The 22,466-nt window shown below is 28.0% G+C and overlaps 1 protein-coding gene across 10 annotated transcripts in view; it reads right to left on the bottom strand.

Annotated features, from left to right (window-relative positions):
• Positions 1–1,997: 1,997 nt before the first annotated feature.
• The window catches only part of LOC107443623 (transcription factor AP-2), a 188,899-nt gene continuing 168,430 nt past the window's right edge, over positions 1,998–22,466 (bottom strand). For 3 of the 10 annotated variants that reach the window (XM_071184187.2, XM_071184188.2, XM_071184185.2), the window contains exons 4-8: positions 21,456–21,500; positions 17,715–17,919; positions 9,603–9,721; positions 4,815–4,956; positions 1,998–3,893 (exon numbers count right to left, since the gene is read on the bottom strand). In XM_071184187.2, coding sequence (XP_071040288.1) covers positions 3,608–3,893; positions 4,815–4,956; positions 9,603–9,721; positions 17,715–17,919; positions 21,456–21,500 — 797 coding nt within the window. In that variant the 3' untranslated portion in view covers positions 1,998–3,607. The remainder of the gene's footprint in view (positions 3,894–4,814; positions 4,957–9,602; positions 9,722–17,714; positions 17,920–21,455; positions 21,501–22,466) is intronic. The other 7 variants (XM_071184189.2, XM_071184190.2, XM_016057554.5 and 4 more) reach the window with 3 other exon arrangements.

Genomic DNA, 22,466 nt, shown 5'->3' with positions numbered 1-22,466 from the left:
TCAGAAGAAAGTCTTAAGTGGCAATTTTTTATTGTTTTTGGAGTGGAAGAAAGCGCCAAGTAAATTTGGCAGCAAATAGACATCAAAGAGTTACCTTTAGAAAGTTATTTTGGCTGCTAATTATAGCGTATAGAGTGCAAATGCTATGACAGTTTAAATGAGTATTAGAGATTTATAAATTTCTCAAATTGCAACTTTTGAATTAAAAATGAAAAAAAAAACAACAAAATTTTTTTGTTGTGAGCGCATGAACTTTAAAGCTATTTCAATAAAATGTTGCTTAAAACCTCCATGCAAACTTAACGTTTTACTAATATATTCTAAGGATACAAAGAGGAAATTTAAAATTCATTAGATGATGGAAAAAACTTAGCGAAAAATTATTAGCCTTGTAATTAATTTTCTATTAAAGTCATTAACTTATGTGTAGGAAATGAATTTTTCTTCTTTTTCAAAATCTAAAAATTTGCTTGATGTCAACTAGTTTCTATCACCTAAGTCTTATACTGTTTGATCCTGTATATCTTACTGTATGGAATTTTAAAAATTTGAAGAAACATTTTGCATACAGTTAAGTAAAAAAAATAATAACAGGGTTTCCAATGAAACGCAATAGAAAATTTTTTGAATAATAAAAAGCAAAAGGGACGTTTTTTTTAAAAAATTATTTCTTATTACTGCCTTGACCTGCAATTTTTACCACTTGATTAAAAATATCGATAAGAACTAGAAATAATTTTCCAAAGATAACAGTATGAAAATAAATAAAATTAGAAAAAAGGTTTTGCGTCAGTGAAGATATTTTTTTTTAACTTGAAAAGTTTGTAATAATATTTTGTTGTAATAGCTGTGAAAACCATATTATATTTAAAGCATAATTTATTTGAAGAAAAAAATCATAATTATGAACAAGTTTCTACGGAACTGAAGAATTTGTGCGGTTAAATAAAATGCACACATCTTTGAGTTATGATAAACATATATATTTAAAACCAGATTTCCAGGAATTTTTTTTATTTAAATTTGTTTTAAGGAATTTCGCGAACTTAAGAATATCACATGTGCTATTTTTGAAGAAAAAAAATTCGGAACATAATTAGTGCCCGAATATGCTTAGTCTAAAATAGTCATTGGCGTAGTTGCACCCTGTAACTCTATGTGTCTTATGCTTGTACCTTGTTTTTGTAGTTTGTTATGCTTGTAGTTTGTTTTTATTATCAGTTATCTGATAAAATATATTATTTAAATGTTGTTATAATATTTAACGTTTTTTTCCCTTCTAATCTCAAAATTGTGAATATTATCAGCCATTTAAAAAAAAGTTAAGAACAGCAAAGTTTGTGTATTTCAAAAATATAGGCTTATAAATTTTCTAAATAGTCCCCTACGTAATTTGTAACTTGCCATTTTATATGTCTTCAAACTAATGCTTGCAGTTTGTTTTCATTATCAGTTATCTGATAAATATATTATTTAACTTTGTCAATAATATTTCATGTATTTATTTTAAAAATTTGTATGATTGAAAAAATGTAAATATTATTAAAGTCATTGAACACAGGATGTTAACTAAAGATGGTATTTAGAATTTTCGGAAATAATTTTAAAAAAATAATTCTATAACAGCAAAGTTTGTGTAACTCGTCAATAAGGACTTATCAATTGTTTAGACTTTTTTTAGTTATTTTTTTTTATCAAATAGATACTATTTTTTTGCAAATTATATGAAACGAGAGAAGAAATTCACTGTTAAAATTAATTTTTTGAACAATTCATCTTTCTATTTTTATAAAATATAAAAATCAAAACAGGAAATTATTCACACAAATGCTAAGAAAAACAAAACTTTTTTGTAAATAAAACTGTTTTACAATTTAAAGTTATGCATATTTGTGATTCGCTTTAAGAAATATCAGTTAAATAAAGCATGGATACGTTGAATCTTATAATCGTGCAAATTTTTTACAACCGTAATAAGACGCCAAAGTCAAACCATGTTTTCTTTCTTGTTGATTTAATTCTAAAACTGGTGAAGTTGCACGATAATATGCAAATATTAATATGGTTAATATTGCAGCATAGTAAGGTTGTAGCAAATATTCGTAACAATATAGTTCAATTAACAACCCTATTACGGTTGCAATAAATTTGCATTTGTAATATGATTCGACTTGGTAACATATTAAGGTTGTAGCAATTTTGCATAACATGGTTTAACTTTACATTATATTAAAGTTGCAACAAATTTGTAAATCTGGGCAACATATTAAGGTTGTTGCAAATTTGTATGATAATAGAGCTCAATTTGTTATTCCTATTCAGGTTGCAGCAAATTTTCTTGACATTTTAAATTAACATTTCCTAAAATTGTCAAAACTCTTATTTTTAGAAAAACTTTCTTAAAGAAATTAACCTATAGAGGAAAGGAAAATTAGTTTTCTAACTAATTCATATAGTTTCCGAATAGCTGGTATTAGACCTCATTGTTTTATAGCTCGCATAAATTAATAATACCTTATTGCAAATAGCTTTTTCAGAAACTTTTATTTATATTATTTGATATATTTTAAATCATTTTTGTTCAAAATAGAATACATGTGCAGTAAAAGAAGCCTTTTACGAAGTAAAATTTCAAAACATATTTGTGGCTTTAGGACTAAATAATACAATACCTAGTTTGGGTATAAAGCACTAAAATCTAGGCAGTATGAAGCAAAGATGATTATTAATTAATAGAAATTTAAAGAAATGATACTCTGAAACTTGAATGACTTAAAAAATTGTAAGGAAAAATTATTTTGCCTAAATACGCAAGAATTCCACACTATTTTATTTTTATCGTAGTATTGCTAAACTGCTGTCATCAAAAAATAAACTTTCATTTTTGAAACACAACGATCAAACTTTCAAATATAAAGCAATTTTTAAATTACAACTAATATTCACGACAAAGTATAAAAATAAAAACAAATTATTTCATTTACAATCTATAAAATCTTCTTAATAAAACTAAAAAGAAAGAAGTTTTAAAACAAAACTTGCCACCACTACTGGCAATCCGTGAGCAGAACCACCATTTTAGGCAGTTAATTTTATGATATTTGGCCACATTTTATTTGTTCATGGAACAAAGCATTAGCCTTCCATAATGCAAGTTTGGCAACAGATATTTTAACCCTCTTTCCTCTGAGAATTTGTCTGTGATCATCAGCTATTTCATCTCCTCCGAGGTCTTTTTCTCTGTGATCATCAGCAATTTTTATTCCCCTAAGGCCTTCTTCTCTGTGATCATCAGCTATTTTTATTCCTCTGAGGTCTTCTTCTCTGTGATCATCATCTATTTTTATTCCTCTGAGGTCTTGTCTGTGATCCTGGTCAACAGGATTACCTAATCGATAATTTCTAATTTGTACCATAATGGAAAAAATGTTTCTATAACTGTTCTTTTATATTTACAAGAATATTCTTAATTTACATAAACATTTCTGGGACGGCAGGTGGAAATGTCCACCGGTGTTGCGTGTCCCTTCTCGTTCGCAAAGTCTTCTCAGCAGACTAGTTGAAGACTTTTTTTAAGTGTTTTTTGTCGTGGTGTTTACCATCAAGCTCACTTTTTTGGGTCTTCCTTTTTTGTGTCGACACCGGAAACGTGTGTCCCACCAGAATTCTGGTACGCGTTCAGTTGTTTTTCGAGGTACTTCAAGGACTCGTTCATAAAGTTCTGGACAGCGGTCAGCGCGGCAACTATCGCTGGGCTGCCGAAGCCGTGCGTAATTAGGGAAAAGTGCGTCAGGTGGCGTTGGATGTTGGGTTCGAGGATTGCTTGATGCCTTGTATTACATAGTGGGGAACGGTCTTGGTTTAGTAAGTCCACAAATTCTTTCATGATTTGTCTGAAACAGAAAAAGAAAAATCGAAATTAACAAAATGTATACCATGTTATTTAACATAAAAAAGTTAATATTAATATATTCAATAGTTAGGTCGGGTGAGCGGTCATTAGTTTGAATCCCTTAATGATAATTTTACTTTTTACGTATTTCGCTATATCTCAAGAAACTTTTAAGCGAATCAAAAATTGTTTGTACACAATTATGAAATTCGTATCTCCAGAGATAATTTTATGCCAAATATAATTTTTAGAAAATATTTATTGTCCTTTAATATTTTATTAAATAATAGTCGAAATGGTTAAGGAGGTGGCATTGTACCAGGAAGATCACGGGTTTGAATCCTGCTTCAGGCATAAGGTGAAATTTATTTTCATGTTCTATCTGTCCTTATGCTATCAGGGCAGCACCGATCCACCAATATGTTGCTCAGGATAAGTGATTACTAGAATAGTTAGATAAATTAGGCCATACTAGGTTTTCATTTATTTCCTTTTGTAAAAAAACTAAAATGAAATATTTCTTTAATTGGTTTAATTAGTGAAATATTTCTTTAATTGGTTTAAATTGAATTCCTTGAAGAAGTGACGATAGTTATTTCGTCACTTTGACGAAGTTTTTGCTCCGAGCATATACCAGGAAACGGTTTCATCAAAATCGAAGAAAATTTCGTGATATTTGAGTATCCATTTTTTACAGTGTCAGTTTCTTTTTTTTTTTTTTTGAGTATCTATTTTTTAAGTTTGAAAAAAGGATTAATTAGTCAACCTTTCTATGACAACACATAAAATTGAAAATACAACGTTTGTATTAAGGTTGCCTGCTATCACGGTAGATTGATACAAAAAAATAAAAATAAAAATAAAAATGAAAATAAATAAATAAATAAATAAAAAAAAAAGCAGAAATACTTTAAAAACATACTTGGTTGCTAGGATTAGTTCTTTTCTTCTGTAAAGGTCACTGGGGTCACTGTGATTTCTACATAGATATTCACCAACTTGGCGAGAAGGAAATTCCGTTTCACAAACATAGCCGAAATCCCTGGCTAAATGAATTGCTTCACCTAAAATTTAAAGGAAAAAAAACACTAAACTTATGGACTAAAACTAAAGAATGCAGACATGCTGAAAAAAGAGAGCACTATTATAAACATAAAATAAATGAGAGAGTAAATAAATCTACTTTAATATACTTTATAAGTCTTTAATTTTTTTTTAGATGTTTAGAATCTGAATGATGATTATTTAATTAAACTTGTTACGATTAACATTGATTAAACTTTTTGATTTAAGGACTCACAATTTTGAAATTCACCACCCTAAAGAGAGCAAAATTTATGTAATACAAAATATTTTGTGAACTTTATCTCTTATCTAGATATATGCTTTTAAATTTAAAATTTTGTTCCAACCTGCAGAAGTCTCAGTCTCTTTTTCAATGTTAAGAATATAATAAATAATTATTTGATTAAATTTCATTTTTTTTTAAAATCAGCTATCATTAAATTTTCTGATTAATGAACAGAAATTTGAAGTCTTCATCCCAAATAAAATTATATATAATTAATAATATCAAAGAATAAGTATCAAAATAAAAACAGTGAACTTAAAATATTTTAAAGCTTTGCACAGAAAAATAATACGCTATTTATTAAAAATTATGGAAGATTTTAAATTTCTTAACATTTTTTAAAATTTGCATATGGTAATTTACTTGCTTTGGTAAGTAATAATTCTAATCATAAAAGATGATGTCGCTAAATTTGCAAATATTTGAATCAGTTTTAAATGTAGAATTACAATATTAAGGTTTATTATATATTGTACAGTTAAATAAATTTTAATTTTAGACGATTATTATTTAGTATAATAATCATCATGATCCTTTTAATGACTAAAAAAGTTTAGTTCCTTAAAAACATTTAAAAAAAATTCTTAATTATTAAATTATAAAGAACATTATTGTTGATTGTATTCAGTATGCAATACTTATTCTCACATTCGATATTTTCTGAAACTTTTTTAATGAATTTGAGGCAATTGAAACCGTAAAGTACAATTTAAATATGCACTTAAATAATGCACTAAGATAACAATATTTCACCTTTTTGTAGTTTTAGAAAAAATTTTATGTTTCAAAATTAATTAAATATTTTTAATGTTTACAATTGATATCTTGTTATCATACATCCGTAACTCATGCTAACTACATATTATACACACGAATAAATTATTACACATTTTTGCCATTTCTTGAATGGCAGAAAATGTTTGTATTTTAAATTTATTTTTTGATACTCAATATTTATTTTTAGAAGATAATGGGTGATATTATTAATTGCATGAACTCTTGCTTTAAATTTTATTAAAGTAAATCTTAATTAAATATTTAAATCTTCATCAATTCTAAAAAATTTTAAAACTGATATGAGACATTTTTACTAATTAAATTAAATGTCGTGTATACTGTAAAATTTTTTATTTTTATTTTTTATTTCATTAACTTGTTGTTCAATTTTTTAAATGATTTAATTTAACTTATTTTAACTTAGCATTAATTAACCTAACTTCGTGAAGAAAACAGTTCAATATTCAGAAACATTTCATTGATTTTATGAAAATTTTCATGCTTCTCAATAAAAACACTTTTCTGAATAAGTTAAGAACGTGGCTTATCGATTAATTATCGTGATTTATTATTTGACCCGAAACTTTTTTCTAGCTTAAGTCGTTTTGAAGTCTGTTGTTGTTGTTTCTTATGGCACTTGTCAATACCAGCAATAAAATTGCTTGGTGAAACCAAGCAATTTTAAGGCAGAAGGTGCATTTCCTGTTTTTCAGTGGAGCCATCTATGGCCAAGTATACGATTTCAGCCACCCACAGATCATAATTTTGACTTGAACCAGAAAACAATCAATCTCCAACTCAGTAAACCCTGAGGTCTGATTTGTTATGGGAACATGGATGATTTTGTGGCCCGTCAGATTTAACGTGCAACTGTCACTATTTACTACACGGGGAGTCGGGGATCGAATACACGACTTCTTGGACATGGGCCCAAAGCCTTACCAGCCAGGCTATCTCGGTCGTTTTGAAGTCTTATTTCTTTAAGATTTTTGAAGTGATAAGAATCATTATTATGGCAACTTTCTTTTATATTAATACCTTTAACTATTTATTAGTTGGTATTAACGCCCATAAGTAGTATTGATGGATAATCCAACCATTATCAATCAATCCGGATAAAAAAAAAGATTTTATAAAAATTTAAAGCTAGTATAATAAAAAAAAATTCTTGAAACACTATTATCATAGAATAGATAATATTGCTCTAAAATTCTTATCAAAAGTTTATCATACCATCAAAACATCCAACTGCTGGGCCAAAATCTGGTCATAATCGATCAGCGTCAATGTCCCCCGCCCACCTGGATGTTTAAAATTTGAGGTAAAGCACATATAATGACGATATCTGCAAATTTATACGCTCAGAATTTATTTTTGTTTTCCGTTCGTCATTAATAATGGCCTAGATGAAAAAAATTCGGGAGTGGCTTCCGTTCATCCAAAATATATGAACTTGATTTGCCAACTTCGCAGAAAATGCGCCAAACCTGAGCAAAAACAGCCACCATTCGTTTGATGGATGATAAGAATCTTAAAATAAAAACAGTTTCCTGTCATGTGAGTATGAAATGAATAACGATGAAAAATTTTCCTTCTTAAAAAAATGTATAATATGAAATATAGCTGTTGAATTTAGTGCTAAGTTGGTATATGCGTCTTTTAGCACTTCGTAATTATTTAAAATATTTTCGTTTTTGTAATTGTTTAAAATATTTTTAATACATATATGAACTTGGTTTAGTTTGCTATCTGTGGGGAAATCAGTCCCTATTCGTTTGTGGATAGTAACACTTTAAAAGTAAACTTTTTTCTCTAGCATGGGACAATGTTTAAATATTTCCTTTCCTGAAAACATGCATAATTTGAAAAAGAGGATTCAGTACTAAGTTGATATATGCGTCTTTCCCTACTTCATGATTTCGGAATTAATTAAAATATTTTTTAAATGCATGCACGAACTTGGTTTTCTAACCTCGCATAAAGTGCTCAAAACCTGAGCAAAACAACCACCATTTGTTTGATGGATGATAAGAATCTAAAAAAAAAAAACAGTTTCCTGTCATGTGAGTTGGAAATGAATAACGATAAAATATTTTCTTTCCTAAAAATGTATAATATGAAGTATAGCTGTTGAATATAGTGCAAAGTTGATAAATGTGTCTTTCAGTAATTTATGTTTTCGTAATTATTTGAAATATTTTTAATACACGTATGAGCTTGGTTTGATTTTATAGGTATGTGGAATGCAGTCTATATTAGCTTGCGGATAATATTAATTTCAAAATAAATAATGTCCTCTTACAGGAGTTTGAAATCTATCAATGATAAAAAATTTCTTTTCTTTAAAAAAAATGTATAATGTGAAAAAGAGCTGTTGGATTTAGTGCAACATTGATATATGCGTATTTTAGTACTTTTCATTTTTGTAATTATTTAAAATATTTTTAATACATTTATGAACTTGGCTTGATTTTATATGATCTATGGAAAATAGTCCATATTCGTTTGTTGAAAATAATAATTTTAAAATAAAAAATTTCCCTTTGATCATAAAAATAAAAGATTAAATACTTCATTCTTTTGAAAAATGTATAGTGTGAAATATAGCTGTTGAATTTAGTGCTACCTAGATATATGCGTATAGCTGTTGAATTTAACGCTACCTTGATATATGCGTCTTACACAATTTCATGCTTTCTCAACTAATTAAAATATTGCTAAATTGATGCATGAACTTGCAGGACCCACAGAATTCACCAAACCTGAGCAAAACAGGCCACTATTTGTTTTATGGATGATAAGAGTCTTAAAATATAAAAACTGTTTCCTGTCATGTAAGTGTGACGATTAAATATTTCTGAAAGAAATTATACTGTGATTTATAGCAGTCGAATTTAGTGCAAGATGGATACATGCGTCTTCAAAAATTTTATGTTTTCTTAACTATTTAAAATATTTTTTAACACGCATATGAACTTTGAATAATGATTTAATATTTCACTTTATAAGAAATGTATAGTGGTGTTGAAATCAGTGCAAAGCTGATGCATGGGTTTTCGAATACTTTGAATAAATATATATAACTTTCAATTTGGCGATATTTCTGACAGAGTGAATCGAGCCAATAAAAACATACGCTCTTCAGTTGAGGTCAGTGTAGAAAGACAACGACTGAACAACGACAAGAAAAAAGCTAAATGGTTATAATAAAAGTTAGCGTTGCCAAAATATGCAATGAAAAATTACCATTTGGCCTTATAGTCAAAGTGGTATTTTTACTTTTTGATAACTTTAACTAAAAAGAAATTAGTAAATATTATTATAAAAATAATTAAAAATTTCTTGTCAGAGTTACAAAATTGATACATTGAGTATTTGGTGATTTTCAAAAGTATGAACAAGTTATAAATCTCTCTTAACTTCAATCATTCCATGTAGAAATTATGAAACAAACAAAGCTTCGACCAATAATAAAAACATATAATAAACTATATAGTCCATGAGCAGCTTTAAATTTTAATAGAATTCTTAAAAATTTTGATGAATAAAAGGAACAGAATAAAAAGAATAGTTCAAACTTACCTTCTACCAAAGACGTGAGAAGGGTTACGTTTGCAGCTTTTCGCCTGCCAGCAGGTAAATTTAGACCAATTTTTTCTAGTTTTTCTCGAAGAGAACGTCCTCCGTTTTTAGATTTAGCTCTATAACAATAAAAAGAAATTAAGAAACAATCCACGAAAAAGTCAGAATTAAAAACAATAAATATGTCTTTGCCATTGACATATTACAGTTACTTCAAAAGTGAGGGTAAAGTTATCAGATCTGTATTTAATTGCCTGTTGCCAGAACAAAGAAACTAATTATGAGGCTATTAAAAAAGCGTCTTAAATTTTTATGTTCTGAACGCAAGAAAAGTTTAAAAAAGTTATTCATGACAGGAAAATGACGCAGAACAAGTATTATAAATACAATTTTCTATAAGTGCACTGAAAAAAAAGCAAGGTAAAAAATATACCAGAATGTGGTAAAATTTACTGTGTTTCTAGCTCTATGAGAATACCGAAAATCTTGGTAATTTTTACTGAAACGCTCTGGTAATGATTTTGTTAAAATTAACAATAAAACATGGTTTCATAATTTGTGATAAAATTTGGTAATTGTGTAATGTTATTATGATACCTTAGAGCATGTCATAAAAACCATTTATTCGGTGAATTTTACTTTTCAGTTTTGTATATTTTACTAAATGTGAGTTAATAAGAATTATAATTTTGAAAACCAAAATTTATGGTACACCAATACTATATGAAAGGAAAAATTAACAAATGATTAGTTTAAATACAGTATATTTTGTTCTTTAAAACCAGTATGATGGGTTTTTTTAAACAGAAATTTCACTACCATACATTACGGCAATTTTACCAGAATTGTTTCCTCCGTGTGTTTTCAAAAGCAAGTTCAAATGGCGTGGTCTTTTCATCAGTATATATTTTTTATAGATATGAATAACCAAATCTTTTAAACGTGTTTTCACAAGCAAGATTCATGTTAATTTCATAAGCAGATATGTTATATGTTTTCATAAGCAAGAATGTTATTTTCATAAGCAAATATGCTTTTAAAAGAATAATTAACCTTAGAACTCAATGAAAATAATAGCTTATGGTGAATTGTGATAATATAATAATAAATCCCATTTTATATTTTTTAAGGCAGAGCTTGGGTGAAATGTACCTAGATTTCACTAAAGAAATAATATCTTTTTGTGCATTGCATTGTCATCTCATGGAAATTTTGGAAACTTACAAAACAACTATCTAAAAACAATACAAATAAACAGTTTGATGTTAAAAAGTCCCCATTTGTAAAAGTCGTGATTATCATTAAATTTTTGTAAAAGAAAAATATGAATATATCATTTATGATTTCTGAAACTAGGCATATTATTTTATCTAATCTGTAAGTACCAAATTAACACACATTCCAATATGTAAATGATGTTTACACAGAGGAATTTTTTTTCTGTGCGAACTAAATTCATTCACTTTCCTTCATAACACATGAAAACAAACATACTGTTTTACGTAATCTGTAAAGTAAATTAATCATTATCATTCATTTATAAATGATATTTGGATTGTAAAAAATGAATTTCCGTAAATGCTAAATTTGTGTACTTTCTTCATTGATTTATATTTAAGAAAATACTATTTTCTTCAATCTATTAGTTCGCATCCATCATTTATTTACAAATGATATTTTCATGGATGAAAATAATTTTCTGTAAGTACTAAATTGATATACTTTCATCAAAGATTTACGAAAACAACCATACCATTTTCTTCTATCTGTAAGTACTAAACTAATATTCATTCCTAAATGCATTTTAATGGAGGAAAATTATTTTCTTTAAATACCAAATTCATGTATCAATGATTTATTTAAACAGGACAGCGAAATTAACACTTACTCATTAATGATGCTTGCATATTGGAAATTAATTCTTGCAAGTACTAAATTCATATATTTTCATCAATGATATAAAGAAACAAGCATACTAATTTTCTGTGATTTGCAAGCATTAATTTAACATTTATTCATAAATGATGCTTACATAAAAGAAAATAATTTCCTGCAAGTATTAAAATTACATATATTCATTAACAATTCATGTACAGTCACATTATTTTGTACAATTTTTGTAACTACCAAATTAACTATTGAACTAACATTCATTCCTAAATGATATTTGCGAAGAGGAAAATAATTTCGTGTAAGCATTAAATTCATATGTGAGTAGATTTCGCATGATTTTTTCCTTCTTATCTGCAATATCCAAACTGCCTCCCATAGGCGGAGAATGTTTAACAGTCAAACTTACGAAAACTGTTTTTAAAAATGGCATTTTTCTTGATGGCGCAACTCAAAAAGAGCTTATTTACTGCCAAGTTTTCTATCTTTGTTGTCATAAGAGATTGCAGGTAGTGGAAAACAGGTATCAAATGTTGCTATCTATCAACTATATCTTCTTTTTTTTTACTATTTTGAACGCCCCTCTCTTTCAAGCGGGTGAGATTTCATCCCCAACCCTAATGATCACTTGTCACAAAGAGGCCCTACCATCTTCAACATCATTTCACGTCTGTGGTGAAGCGAAAAATGTGAGTTGAACGGTTGTTTTTTTTTCCACCTCCTACCAGCAAACAGAAAATAACACTATGTATGTTACTAAAATTTTTAGTTTAATTTAATATTAATTATGTGACCAAATTTGAATAGTTAAAATCAATATATATATATATATATATATATATATATATATATATATATATATATATATATATATATATATATATATATATTCCTTGTCATATTTCCTTGCGACTGACTCTAATATTGTGGGAGTAAGAAATTCGAATCCGCCGAAAGAAAAGGAATGTTGATTCAGAGTACGTTTTTGTCTCTGGCTTCTTAACTCAAAATATCGTAAGCGCTAATTTTTTTAGCAGATTTGAAATCACCCCCTTGAATCATTAAGATTGAGTTCAAAACGTGAAGATGCTATCATTAGATCATATATAGGACAGTCCATTTTTTTATTTTGAGCACTGTACATCAAATCATATTATATAATAAGCAATTAAAGTTATACATTATGGTTTAATTATTTAATTAAACTTTTAAATTTTGTGTAAAATTTAGAACGCTGAAAAATTATATAATTGCAAATTATACGCTTGTGATAAAATATGGGAAATGTAAAAATAATATGTATCAAATTATTTACATGAAGTATAGCAAATCATATTAATATTTATTTGTGTATGTTAATTAGATTAAAATGAGTAAAATCTGTGTAAAATCCCCTACAATATAAATTTTTTTTTATAATTATTGCAAATTGTGCAAGACTTCAAACTAAATTTTTTTTATTTATTTATTAATATATGTTTGTTAATATTATTGATAACCCAAATGCATAGTGTCAATATTATCTTCTTCAGTGAAAAGTTTGATTTAATTTGGAAGGGCAACTTTTGGGATCTCTTCATTGGTAACATCAAAATAATCGAAATGAAAAATAAAATTTTCCACTTTAACATTTCCGTTGTTACAATCAGACATTGTTGCCAAAATAGCCGAAAGTCACGTACGAAAGAATGAATGCGATGGACTATAAAAGTGATTATATGGATCACAATCGGATATCAATGGAACAGAGCGTGCAACAAAATGGATTGTTTTGGGAAAAAGAAAATAACTATCTTGTAGTTCACACAAAATAAGGCACTTTTCACTGATAAGTATAAGACTTAATTCACTCTTGTTTTTCATTTTTTTTTTAAAAAAAAATAAAAGCTTTGTAAAGGAATTTGGAAATCGTGTCGACTTAGCTGCAGTTAATAGATTAAAAACAATGGTAAAAATAGCTAAACAGTAGATATTTGTAGATTAAAATTTGTAGTAAAAATATTAGATAACAGTTGACTAAATGTTACATTAAAAATATTAGAGCAGTCGATAGAGTAGACTTAAAGTAATAGTAAAAATAGTAGAATAGTGAAATACAGCAGACTAAAAGTAATAAAAATAGAAGGAAATAAAAATAAAAATATGACCACCGAAGCCGACGTCTTCAGGGGGTACCGGCCTCGGTAGCAATAAAAACAAAACCATTTCTAATTGAGGGAGAAGCAAATGCTTAAATTAACTCCCTCAGTATCCCGATGGTTTTGTATAGAAGTCCAGGAAAAAAAACATGAAATGCAAATAACAAATTAAGAAAAGAAACTCAAACAAAATCATCAGAAAAATAAAAACTCACATAGTCACAGGTCAATGTTTGTCGATGTTTGACTAAACGTTATAGTAAAAATATTAGAACAGTAGATGGAGTAAACAAAAAGAATAGTGAAAATTGTAGAACAGTAAAATACAGTTGGTTAAAAGTAATAAAAATAGAACAATGCATAACAGTAGTCTAAGTCTAAGACTTGGGGTAAAAATCGATCAGCAGATAATAGTTGACTAAACGTAAGGGTAAATGTATTAGAATAGTAAATAATAGACCAAATTAAATAGTAAAAATAGTAGAGCAATAGATATTAGTCAATTAAAATTTTTTGGAAAATATTAGAAGAGCGGGTAATATTTTACTAAAAGTTATAGTAAAAATATTAGAACAGTAAAATATAGTTGACTAAAATTATTCATAACAGTAGAGCAACATTTGTAGTAAAAATAGAAGAACAGCAGATAATAGTTGACTAAAAGCAATAGTGAAAATATTAGAATTGTAGACCAAATGTAATAGTAAAAATAATAGAGCAGCAGAAATTAGTAAATTAAAATTTGTAGGAAAATATTAGAACAGTGAATAATAATTGATTAAAAATTATAGTAAAAATACTAGAACAGTAAATAGAGTAAACTGAAATTAGTAGTAAAATAGTAGAACAGTAAAATATAGTTGACTAAAAGTAATAATATGTACTAGAACTGTAGATAGCTTGTTCACTAAAAGTATTAGTAAAAATAATAGAACAATATTTCAACCGAAATATTTCAAACATTTTAGTACACTTTTATTTTTTATAATTTTCAAGTATATATCGATACATAACAAATCGATATATATCGATATATAACCCTTATCGATAAGAACCCTTTATATCGATATGTAAGAAATAAACATATATTTCCCCCTACATGATTATAAAGAAAAACTTTAGATTTTGCAGAGCCTAATATGTTTGGGTTAATAGAAATAGTTAAAAAATAAATAGATGCTTTCACCAATATGGTAATATAAAAAAAAGCTTCAGGTTTTAAGGAGCCTTACATATTTGTGTTTCAATCAACAAACTTATACTCTGAAACAATAGTTAAAAAATAAATAATAGTTTTCACCAATATGATTATATAAAAAAAGCTTCAGCTTTTAAGGAGCCTTACATATTTGTGTTTCAGTCAACAAACTTATACTCTGAAACAATAGTTAAAAAATAAATATGTGTTTTCACTAACATGATAATAAAAAAAATGCTTTAGGTTTTACAGAGCTTTATATATTTGCGTTTCAATCAACAAACTTATACTCTAAAGAAGTAGTTAAAAAGTAAATATGTGTTTTCACCAAAATAATTAGATAAAAATATCTTTAGGCATTACAGAGCTCTTTATATATATTTGTGTTTCTATCAACAAACGTAAGTTAGATATCAAAATCAGTCATAATTTCTTTATAGCATTCGTGTATTTCATAAAAATGCTCATATCTGATCCTTAAAGAAAATGCTATTTCGAAGTTCGTCAACCTTGCAAAATTGTTTCAACTTAATCTCGTAAAGATGGAACATTCAGCCGGAACGGAATTCCATCTTTAAAATTTTCCGAATTTCCATCTTTTTACGTGACTCTAATATGAACGCTTCTTTTTTTTTCTACAGCAAAAAGAAAACATTTTACTTCATTTAAGGTCGTTCGTAATGTAAACAGGAGAAACAGAAACTTTTTTGAAAAAGTGCATCATATCTCCCCGCCAATGACGTGCGACGAAGTACTTAAGATATATCCAGCATTTTCTGCACTGATGCCTATACTTCTTTCCATAAGCATGTAGTTATGCGGGACACCAAAAAGCAAAGAGGGGTGAGGACGATAAGAATCATCAGACGAGTAAAGAGAGATATCGGATTATTTCGAATCCCTCTTCTAGAGGGAACTGAAAAGTTATTACATTCCTAAAAGTTATTCGCGAACCACCGTACGCCAAAATGCTTATTTGAATCCATCTTCTTCTAAAACTTATTAATTCTAGCAGCCATAACTCCGACTCACTCATATATGAAGATTTGCAGTGGACGGACAAGCAAGAATTCAATGGTGGGGGATCATGTCACTATACTTTCATAAATTCTTTCCATCTTGCGAAGAATGAGACGTTTTCAAAACGTTCCATACGTTATTAATAGCGACAGGTGACTTGGCGAAAAGTAAATTTCGCCAAGACAAAGCACGGATGAATAGTTTAGGATGAGACGGAAAATTGTTGTTATTGTTCTATTTTGGAAAAGTTGCCCACGAGAATGTTATTAATTTTCCTTCGATGGGGACTTTGGATAGAATACTTTTCGAATGGCCATCGGTTATGATATCAAGCGAGCAAAATGGAAAGAAATTCCTTCTAAAAATTCCAATCTTACTCGAACTGAAATGATGTAATTGTTATGCATAAGAATTTGACTTTAAGAACGCGAGTTAGCGCATATTACGAGCGGATAATGGTCAGAATCAAAACTACGAGACAAGTCAGGGAATGACCTTTCGCTAAATTGCAACACGGTTGAGTTCGTTTAGTCGTAAATATTACTTTGAGTGATGGTCCCATAAATGAATTTTTCATGGTTCTTGAGACAGGAATGTCAATTAATACGCTATATTTAATGCTGACATCCAGTTTCTGTCTATAATTAGATATTTAGTACCTTCAAGACGCAACAGTTGGTAATAAATATTAGATTAATGCACACTGCTATTAGAATTTCAATGCAGATCAGGTGAAGTAAGAGTTTTTAGCGTTTATTGTATTCTTAACAGTAATAAGTATAATTTTCCAAATTTTAGTTAGTAGAAATTTTGTTTTAGGTTGCTGTTAGAGTACGCATTTTCTATGTGATGCATTTAAAAAAATTATTTTTTGAATTACTTGATATAATTAATAACCATTAACCAAAGACTGGAAACGAAAATTAGGAAACTAATAAATAAGATTGAATATAAAATGTCAAATTAAACAATTTGATAATGGCAAAATTATGGTAAAACCTATAATTTTTTTACACATAGATACTTTAAAATGAAATTTGGTGAAAGGAATGTGCAATAGTAAAATTTTAAATAACGCTTTCTACGGCGTTTCAATGTAAGTTTAATGATGCATATTCCCGATTTCCTTCTGGAATATTTTCTAATTTCTTATCAGAGGAATGTCTTATGATATGAAGTTCTTATAACATTGAAATTAAATTGTTTTTTAGTGGCATGAATATTACTCAATTCTATGTCTGAAGATTCTCAACGCATGTCAATCCTACCGATATTTCTTACGACATGAGTATTTTTAAGAGAAAAGATTCTACTGACACTTCTTACGACATGATTCTCGTGACTTTTTAATTCGATTGATGTTTTTTTATGACATTCTTAGAACATTTCAATTCAACTGATGTTTCTGATGACATGAGATTCTCATGACATGAGATTCACTGATGATTCCTACCACCTGAGATTCTCATGTCATCTCAATTCAACTGATGTTTCTTACGACATGAGATTCTCGTGACATTTTAATTCACTCATGATTCTTACGACCTGAGATTCTCGTGTTATCTCAATTCAATTGATGTTTCGTTTGATATGTGATTCTTATAACATTTCAATTGAAATGATGTTTTTTATGACATGAGATTCTTACATTTCAATTCAACTGATGTTTCTTATAACATGAGATTCTTATAACATGAAATTCTTATAACATGAGATTCTTATGACATAAGATTCTTATGACTAAGATTCTTATGACACAAGAATCAGCTGATATTTAATGAGTTATCTTATGATAATAAAATTTAAATAATTGTTCATCAGGTGAATTATGGCAATTCTTAAGAGAAGAATTTTGGAAGTACATACCTCCTAAGGACACCTCCTAGCAAGGACGCGTTGAGACATTCAGGTGGTGATAGTCTCCTTTGCACTTCCCCCACGGTTACTTTGTATTTGGATGTCGAACTGAGGAGGGAGAGTCGTCCAGGCACGGAACAGAACACATCTCCAGGTGACGTCACTCCTGTGATGACCATTTCTTTATGATTGTCACTGTTCCTTGGTTTGATGCCTGATGAACACCAGGTCACAATTGTCATCAACAACTGTTAGTCTGGTGCTCGACAGCACATACATGTTACCATTGATTTCATGAGTTGCATCGCAATTGCATGAATAGTTTTCCTTTTACATAGCTCTATTGTGCAACAAAATGGCTGAAATGTTTTTAATAACTCTTTCAAAAGATAAATTTTTAAGAAAAAAGAAAAAAAAGCGTGGTCATCGGCTGCAATTTACCAACAAATTGATTCGCCAAATCACTTATTTATCAATTCACTAATACGTAGATTCACTGATTCACCATATCACTACCTGTCTATTCACTGATATGTCTATGCACTAATACAATTATACACTGAATCACCCATTCACGTATTCCCTCATTAACAAATGATAAGAAATTATAATGAGTATTATGTTTGGGTCATGCAGATCACACAATAATGCAACTCAATCATCATTGATAACAAATCACAAAAAATTAAAAAATATATAATACAACAAAAGTTTTGAGCTTCAAAATTTAAAATATAAATTTTAAATAGATAAGGAATATGTACTTATTAATAGCTTCCAGTTAATTAAATATTATCTGCACATATTTAAAGTTATCATACATCCCTTAGAATCCATTCTGAAGACGCATATAAAATTTTATAAATCATTTAGTTTACATGCTAAGGACATATATATTTAAAGATTCCGTAAATCACTTTGTTTACATGTTAAATAAGCACATATGTAAAAGCTTCACAAATAATTTTCGAAAGGGAGTAAGAAAATAACGTATGAGACGTTAAACGTATGAAAAATCAAAAACAAAAGTGAAAAAAATAAATTTAAAAAAATTTGTGTCAAAATCATATCTTAAAAGGAGATGATACAATTTTGTTTAAAAAGTAATACCTCGCTTAAAACGGTATTAATCCATCAGTAATTTTTCTAAAATGAAATACTTTCAAATAAATCAAACACAAAAAAGGCTTTATCAATCATATTTTGAATTTAAATGAAATGAAAATATTGCTGCGATTCAAAACTAAAGCATAGAAAGCTAGCTTTATAATAATCACTTCTTAAGAAAATAGATTATTTGTTACAGTATAAAATCATTTAATATTTTACATTTTACCGCAAAAACAAATGTTTTATTTTACAGTTTATGGAGCTCGCTGTTTTTAAAAACCACCAATCTTATTTAAAACAAAACCATGGTTTATAGCAACAAAAAATGCTTTAAACACTTACAATTTAAGTAAATAAACAATTTAAAAAATGAAGCTCTAAACTTTACAAATAAAAGTATGCACAATGCACAAAAGACACACCGAGACTAACGTTTAATCTCAAAGGATTTTCTTTCACTAAAATTCTGTCTTAATGGTTTGAATTAAATGATAAACATTAAGTGTGCTAGTACATTAGCACAGACAATATCTTAATTCTCAAAATCGGACTAGAAAACGAGCCTTCGCTGAATAAACATATCTTCGCTTTTTACGGATTTGGATTTTGGACCCTCAAATTAGGGAAGATCATCGCAATTTGGAAAATATGGTCGCAGCAAACGAGTCGGGAGAGTGACCAAACGTTTCGGGAGAATGACCAATTGTTTGAGAACCTACATTTTACACAATGTAGCCATTTCCTTCCATGTTATCAAGAGACTAAGTGCGTAAAAAAAAAGTATGTTTATTCAGGGAAAGCACTTTTTGTGTCAGATTTTGTAACGTAAATTAAAGTTTGTACTAATTAATAACATACTTAAAATCCACCTTTCATACCATTACAATTGTACCTCGGTATGTAAAAATCCAATCTTTAAATCAAAAGTTATTCAAAATGAGTCGATTTTTGTGCACTGTACATTATATATGAAAAATATAAATAAATATTCAATTTAAATACAACTAAGCATGCAAAATAAAAGATTCATTTGCAGTTTTCGGTATTGGTTTTATAAAAATATTTCTACAGTAATTCTTCATTTATTTGATACGGCATTTTTTTTTAACTCAAGAATTTTTAAAATAAATATTTCGAATAACAACATGCAAATTTTAACACCCTTCTCTTGCATCGCTTTTTAAAAGTCATGTCAGTGTTCTTACATTTTTTTTCTTTTGTAAGCTTTTTCTACCAAAACGATTTACTAATTTTCAACTGGTGTACTGATATTCTGTAATAAACGAAAACAGTTTCCGAAGGTATTCTAGATAGTTGCAGGATTCTACTAGGAGGATTAATTTAAAGAAACGAAAAAAATCTTTAGCAAAGCAAAAATCATTGTCAGTAAATACTTCAGAGCTAACATACAAAGAGAAATTGGTCCTTAATTGAAAATCAACTTATCAACGAAAAAGCAAATACGACTTTAATTGGAAAAGACATCAATACAAATTTGGTTCCTCCAGTCTCACGTTTCAACTAATAGTTGTTTCTTAAACAGCGCAAAAAACAAGCATAAACAAAATACATTCCATCTGGAAAACTGAAAGAAGACACATTTCATTCAGGAACAGGAAAGAACATCTTCGATTTTGAAACAGTATGAAAACGTATTTCAGTCAAAAATGTGAATTAAATCATATCCTATTCAAAAACAGGTGATTTGTTTCTAAAATAAGTAAAAACGTATATCATTCTGAAATAACCATAAATCTGAAATAACCATAAATAAGGTATCTAGAAGCAGAAAAAAAATTATTCCACCTATAAACACGAATTAAACTTTATACTTATCAGAAACAGGTGAAAAATTCCATTCGGAATAGAATGTTTTTATTCCATTAGGAAAAAGAAATCCATTCGGAAACAGAAATATTCAATTTAGATACAGTTTAAAAAAATGTAATTATTTTAGAAACAGAAATTAAATCCTATCCTATTTGGAAAAAAAATTTAAAAAATTTATACCCTCAGAAACAGGAATCAAATATCCCATTTGAAAGAAGATAATAAAAAGCATTCCTCTCAAAAACAGGAATCAAATTATATTGTATTTAGAAAAAGATAAAGAAAAGTATTTCTTCCAGAAACAGGAATCAAAGTATATCCAATTTGAAAAAAGATAAAAAAGTACACCTTTCAGATACAGAAACAAATGAAATAATGTAGTCCTTTAAAAAGAAAATAAGTCAGATCCCACAAAAAATAGGTAAAAAACGTACTCCATTCAGAAACAGAAATAAAATCATATCCTATTCAGAAACAAGTAAAAAGGCATTCATTTAAAAAATTCAAAGAAAAAAAAATTATTAAAAATATATGATTTAAAAAATTTGTATAAGTTAAAATTCTTCTCAAAGCTTTCCCTGCATATTTCTACAAACAATGAATGCAAACAAAATCAATACTTATAAAATCACTTTTAAAAAGCAAACAATTTATTGCATTAATCAAATGTATTATAAGGAATATCTATATCAATTTTTATGATTACTATTAAGCCTAAGGCTCTTTAAACGTGCTTCGAGCAACTTAAAATATTAAAGATAAAAGGATCCAAATGTAGTATAATAGATGTTCTTTTATGCATATACTCACCCCTACATTGTGTTTCCCACATTCGTCCATAATTCCATTCGGCAGCTTGTTAGAAAAATAATTTAAATATAAAATACTATCGCAAATTTCGTTTGAATTTGAATATTCATTTTAAATTTGCACTTAATTATACTAAAGTAAAATATTTATTTGCCTTGAGATTTAGACATTTAGTTTAATTTCTGAAAAATTTAACTGAAAACAATAGCAAATCGCACTCCAGCGCCACAGGTTCAGGGTTCAATCCCCAAATCGGGCAAGGTTGACTAAGCCTTTCATAAATTTTGTGGGTCGATTAAATAAGTACCAAGCATGCTTGGGAACTAAACACAGAGGTTCCGAATTCGGCTAATCACCAAACCAAAACATCTGCTCCTGCACCCTAGAGCTTAAGGTCAAGAAAATGGGATGGATATTGTAGTCCTTGGCCCGCCATGGGCTGTCGCAACACTGAGTTTGTTTTTAATGTAAAACTCAAAGTAGAATTTAAAAAAAGAAAACAAAAGTAAGGTTTAAACACGCAAAAAAAGTTAAAGTAAGTGTACAGTTTATTCATGACAAAATTTAACGCAAATGAAATAAATTATTTTTCATAAGTCTCAAAGTTTTTCATATTTGTAAATGAAATATACCGTTATTTTTAAACTTTTTTAACAAAGTGTGGAGTTTAAAAAAAGGAAAACTGATAAAAGTGTTTAGATTTGATGCCATCTTTATTTTTATAAATATACTTTACTTTAATACAATATAAACCAATTAGCTGTTCAAAAAAACTTTATTTTCTCTTAAATAAAAAAAGTATTTACTGTTACATAATGCTGAAAATTCTTTAAATTTAACTGTTTAATAACTTATTAACAGTTAAATTTAAAAAAAAACATTTTTTATTGTTAAAAAAAACTTATTTTCTTTTACATAAAAGTGTTACTGTAAAATAAAAACAGTTTATTTACTGTTTAAAAAAACCTCTTAAAAAATGTACTCTTTCTGTTATATAAAGAAAGTTTACTA

The sequence above is a fragment of the Parasteatoda tepidariorum genome, chromosome 10 (genome assembly GCF_982258835.1).
Source record: "Parasteatoda tepidariorum strain Cologne lab strain chromosome 10, Ptep-v5.0, whole genome shotgun sequence".
In the NCBI taxonomy this organism is placed as follows: domain Eukaryota; kingdom Metazoa; phylum Arthropoda; class Arachnida; order Araneae; family Theridiidae; genus Parasteatoda; species Parasteatoda tepidariorum.
Note: the sequence above shows the minus strand (reverse complement) of the source record. Positions and strands in the feature narration are given on the sequence as shown.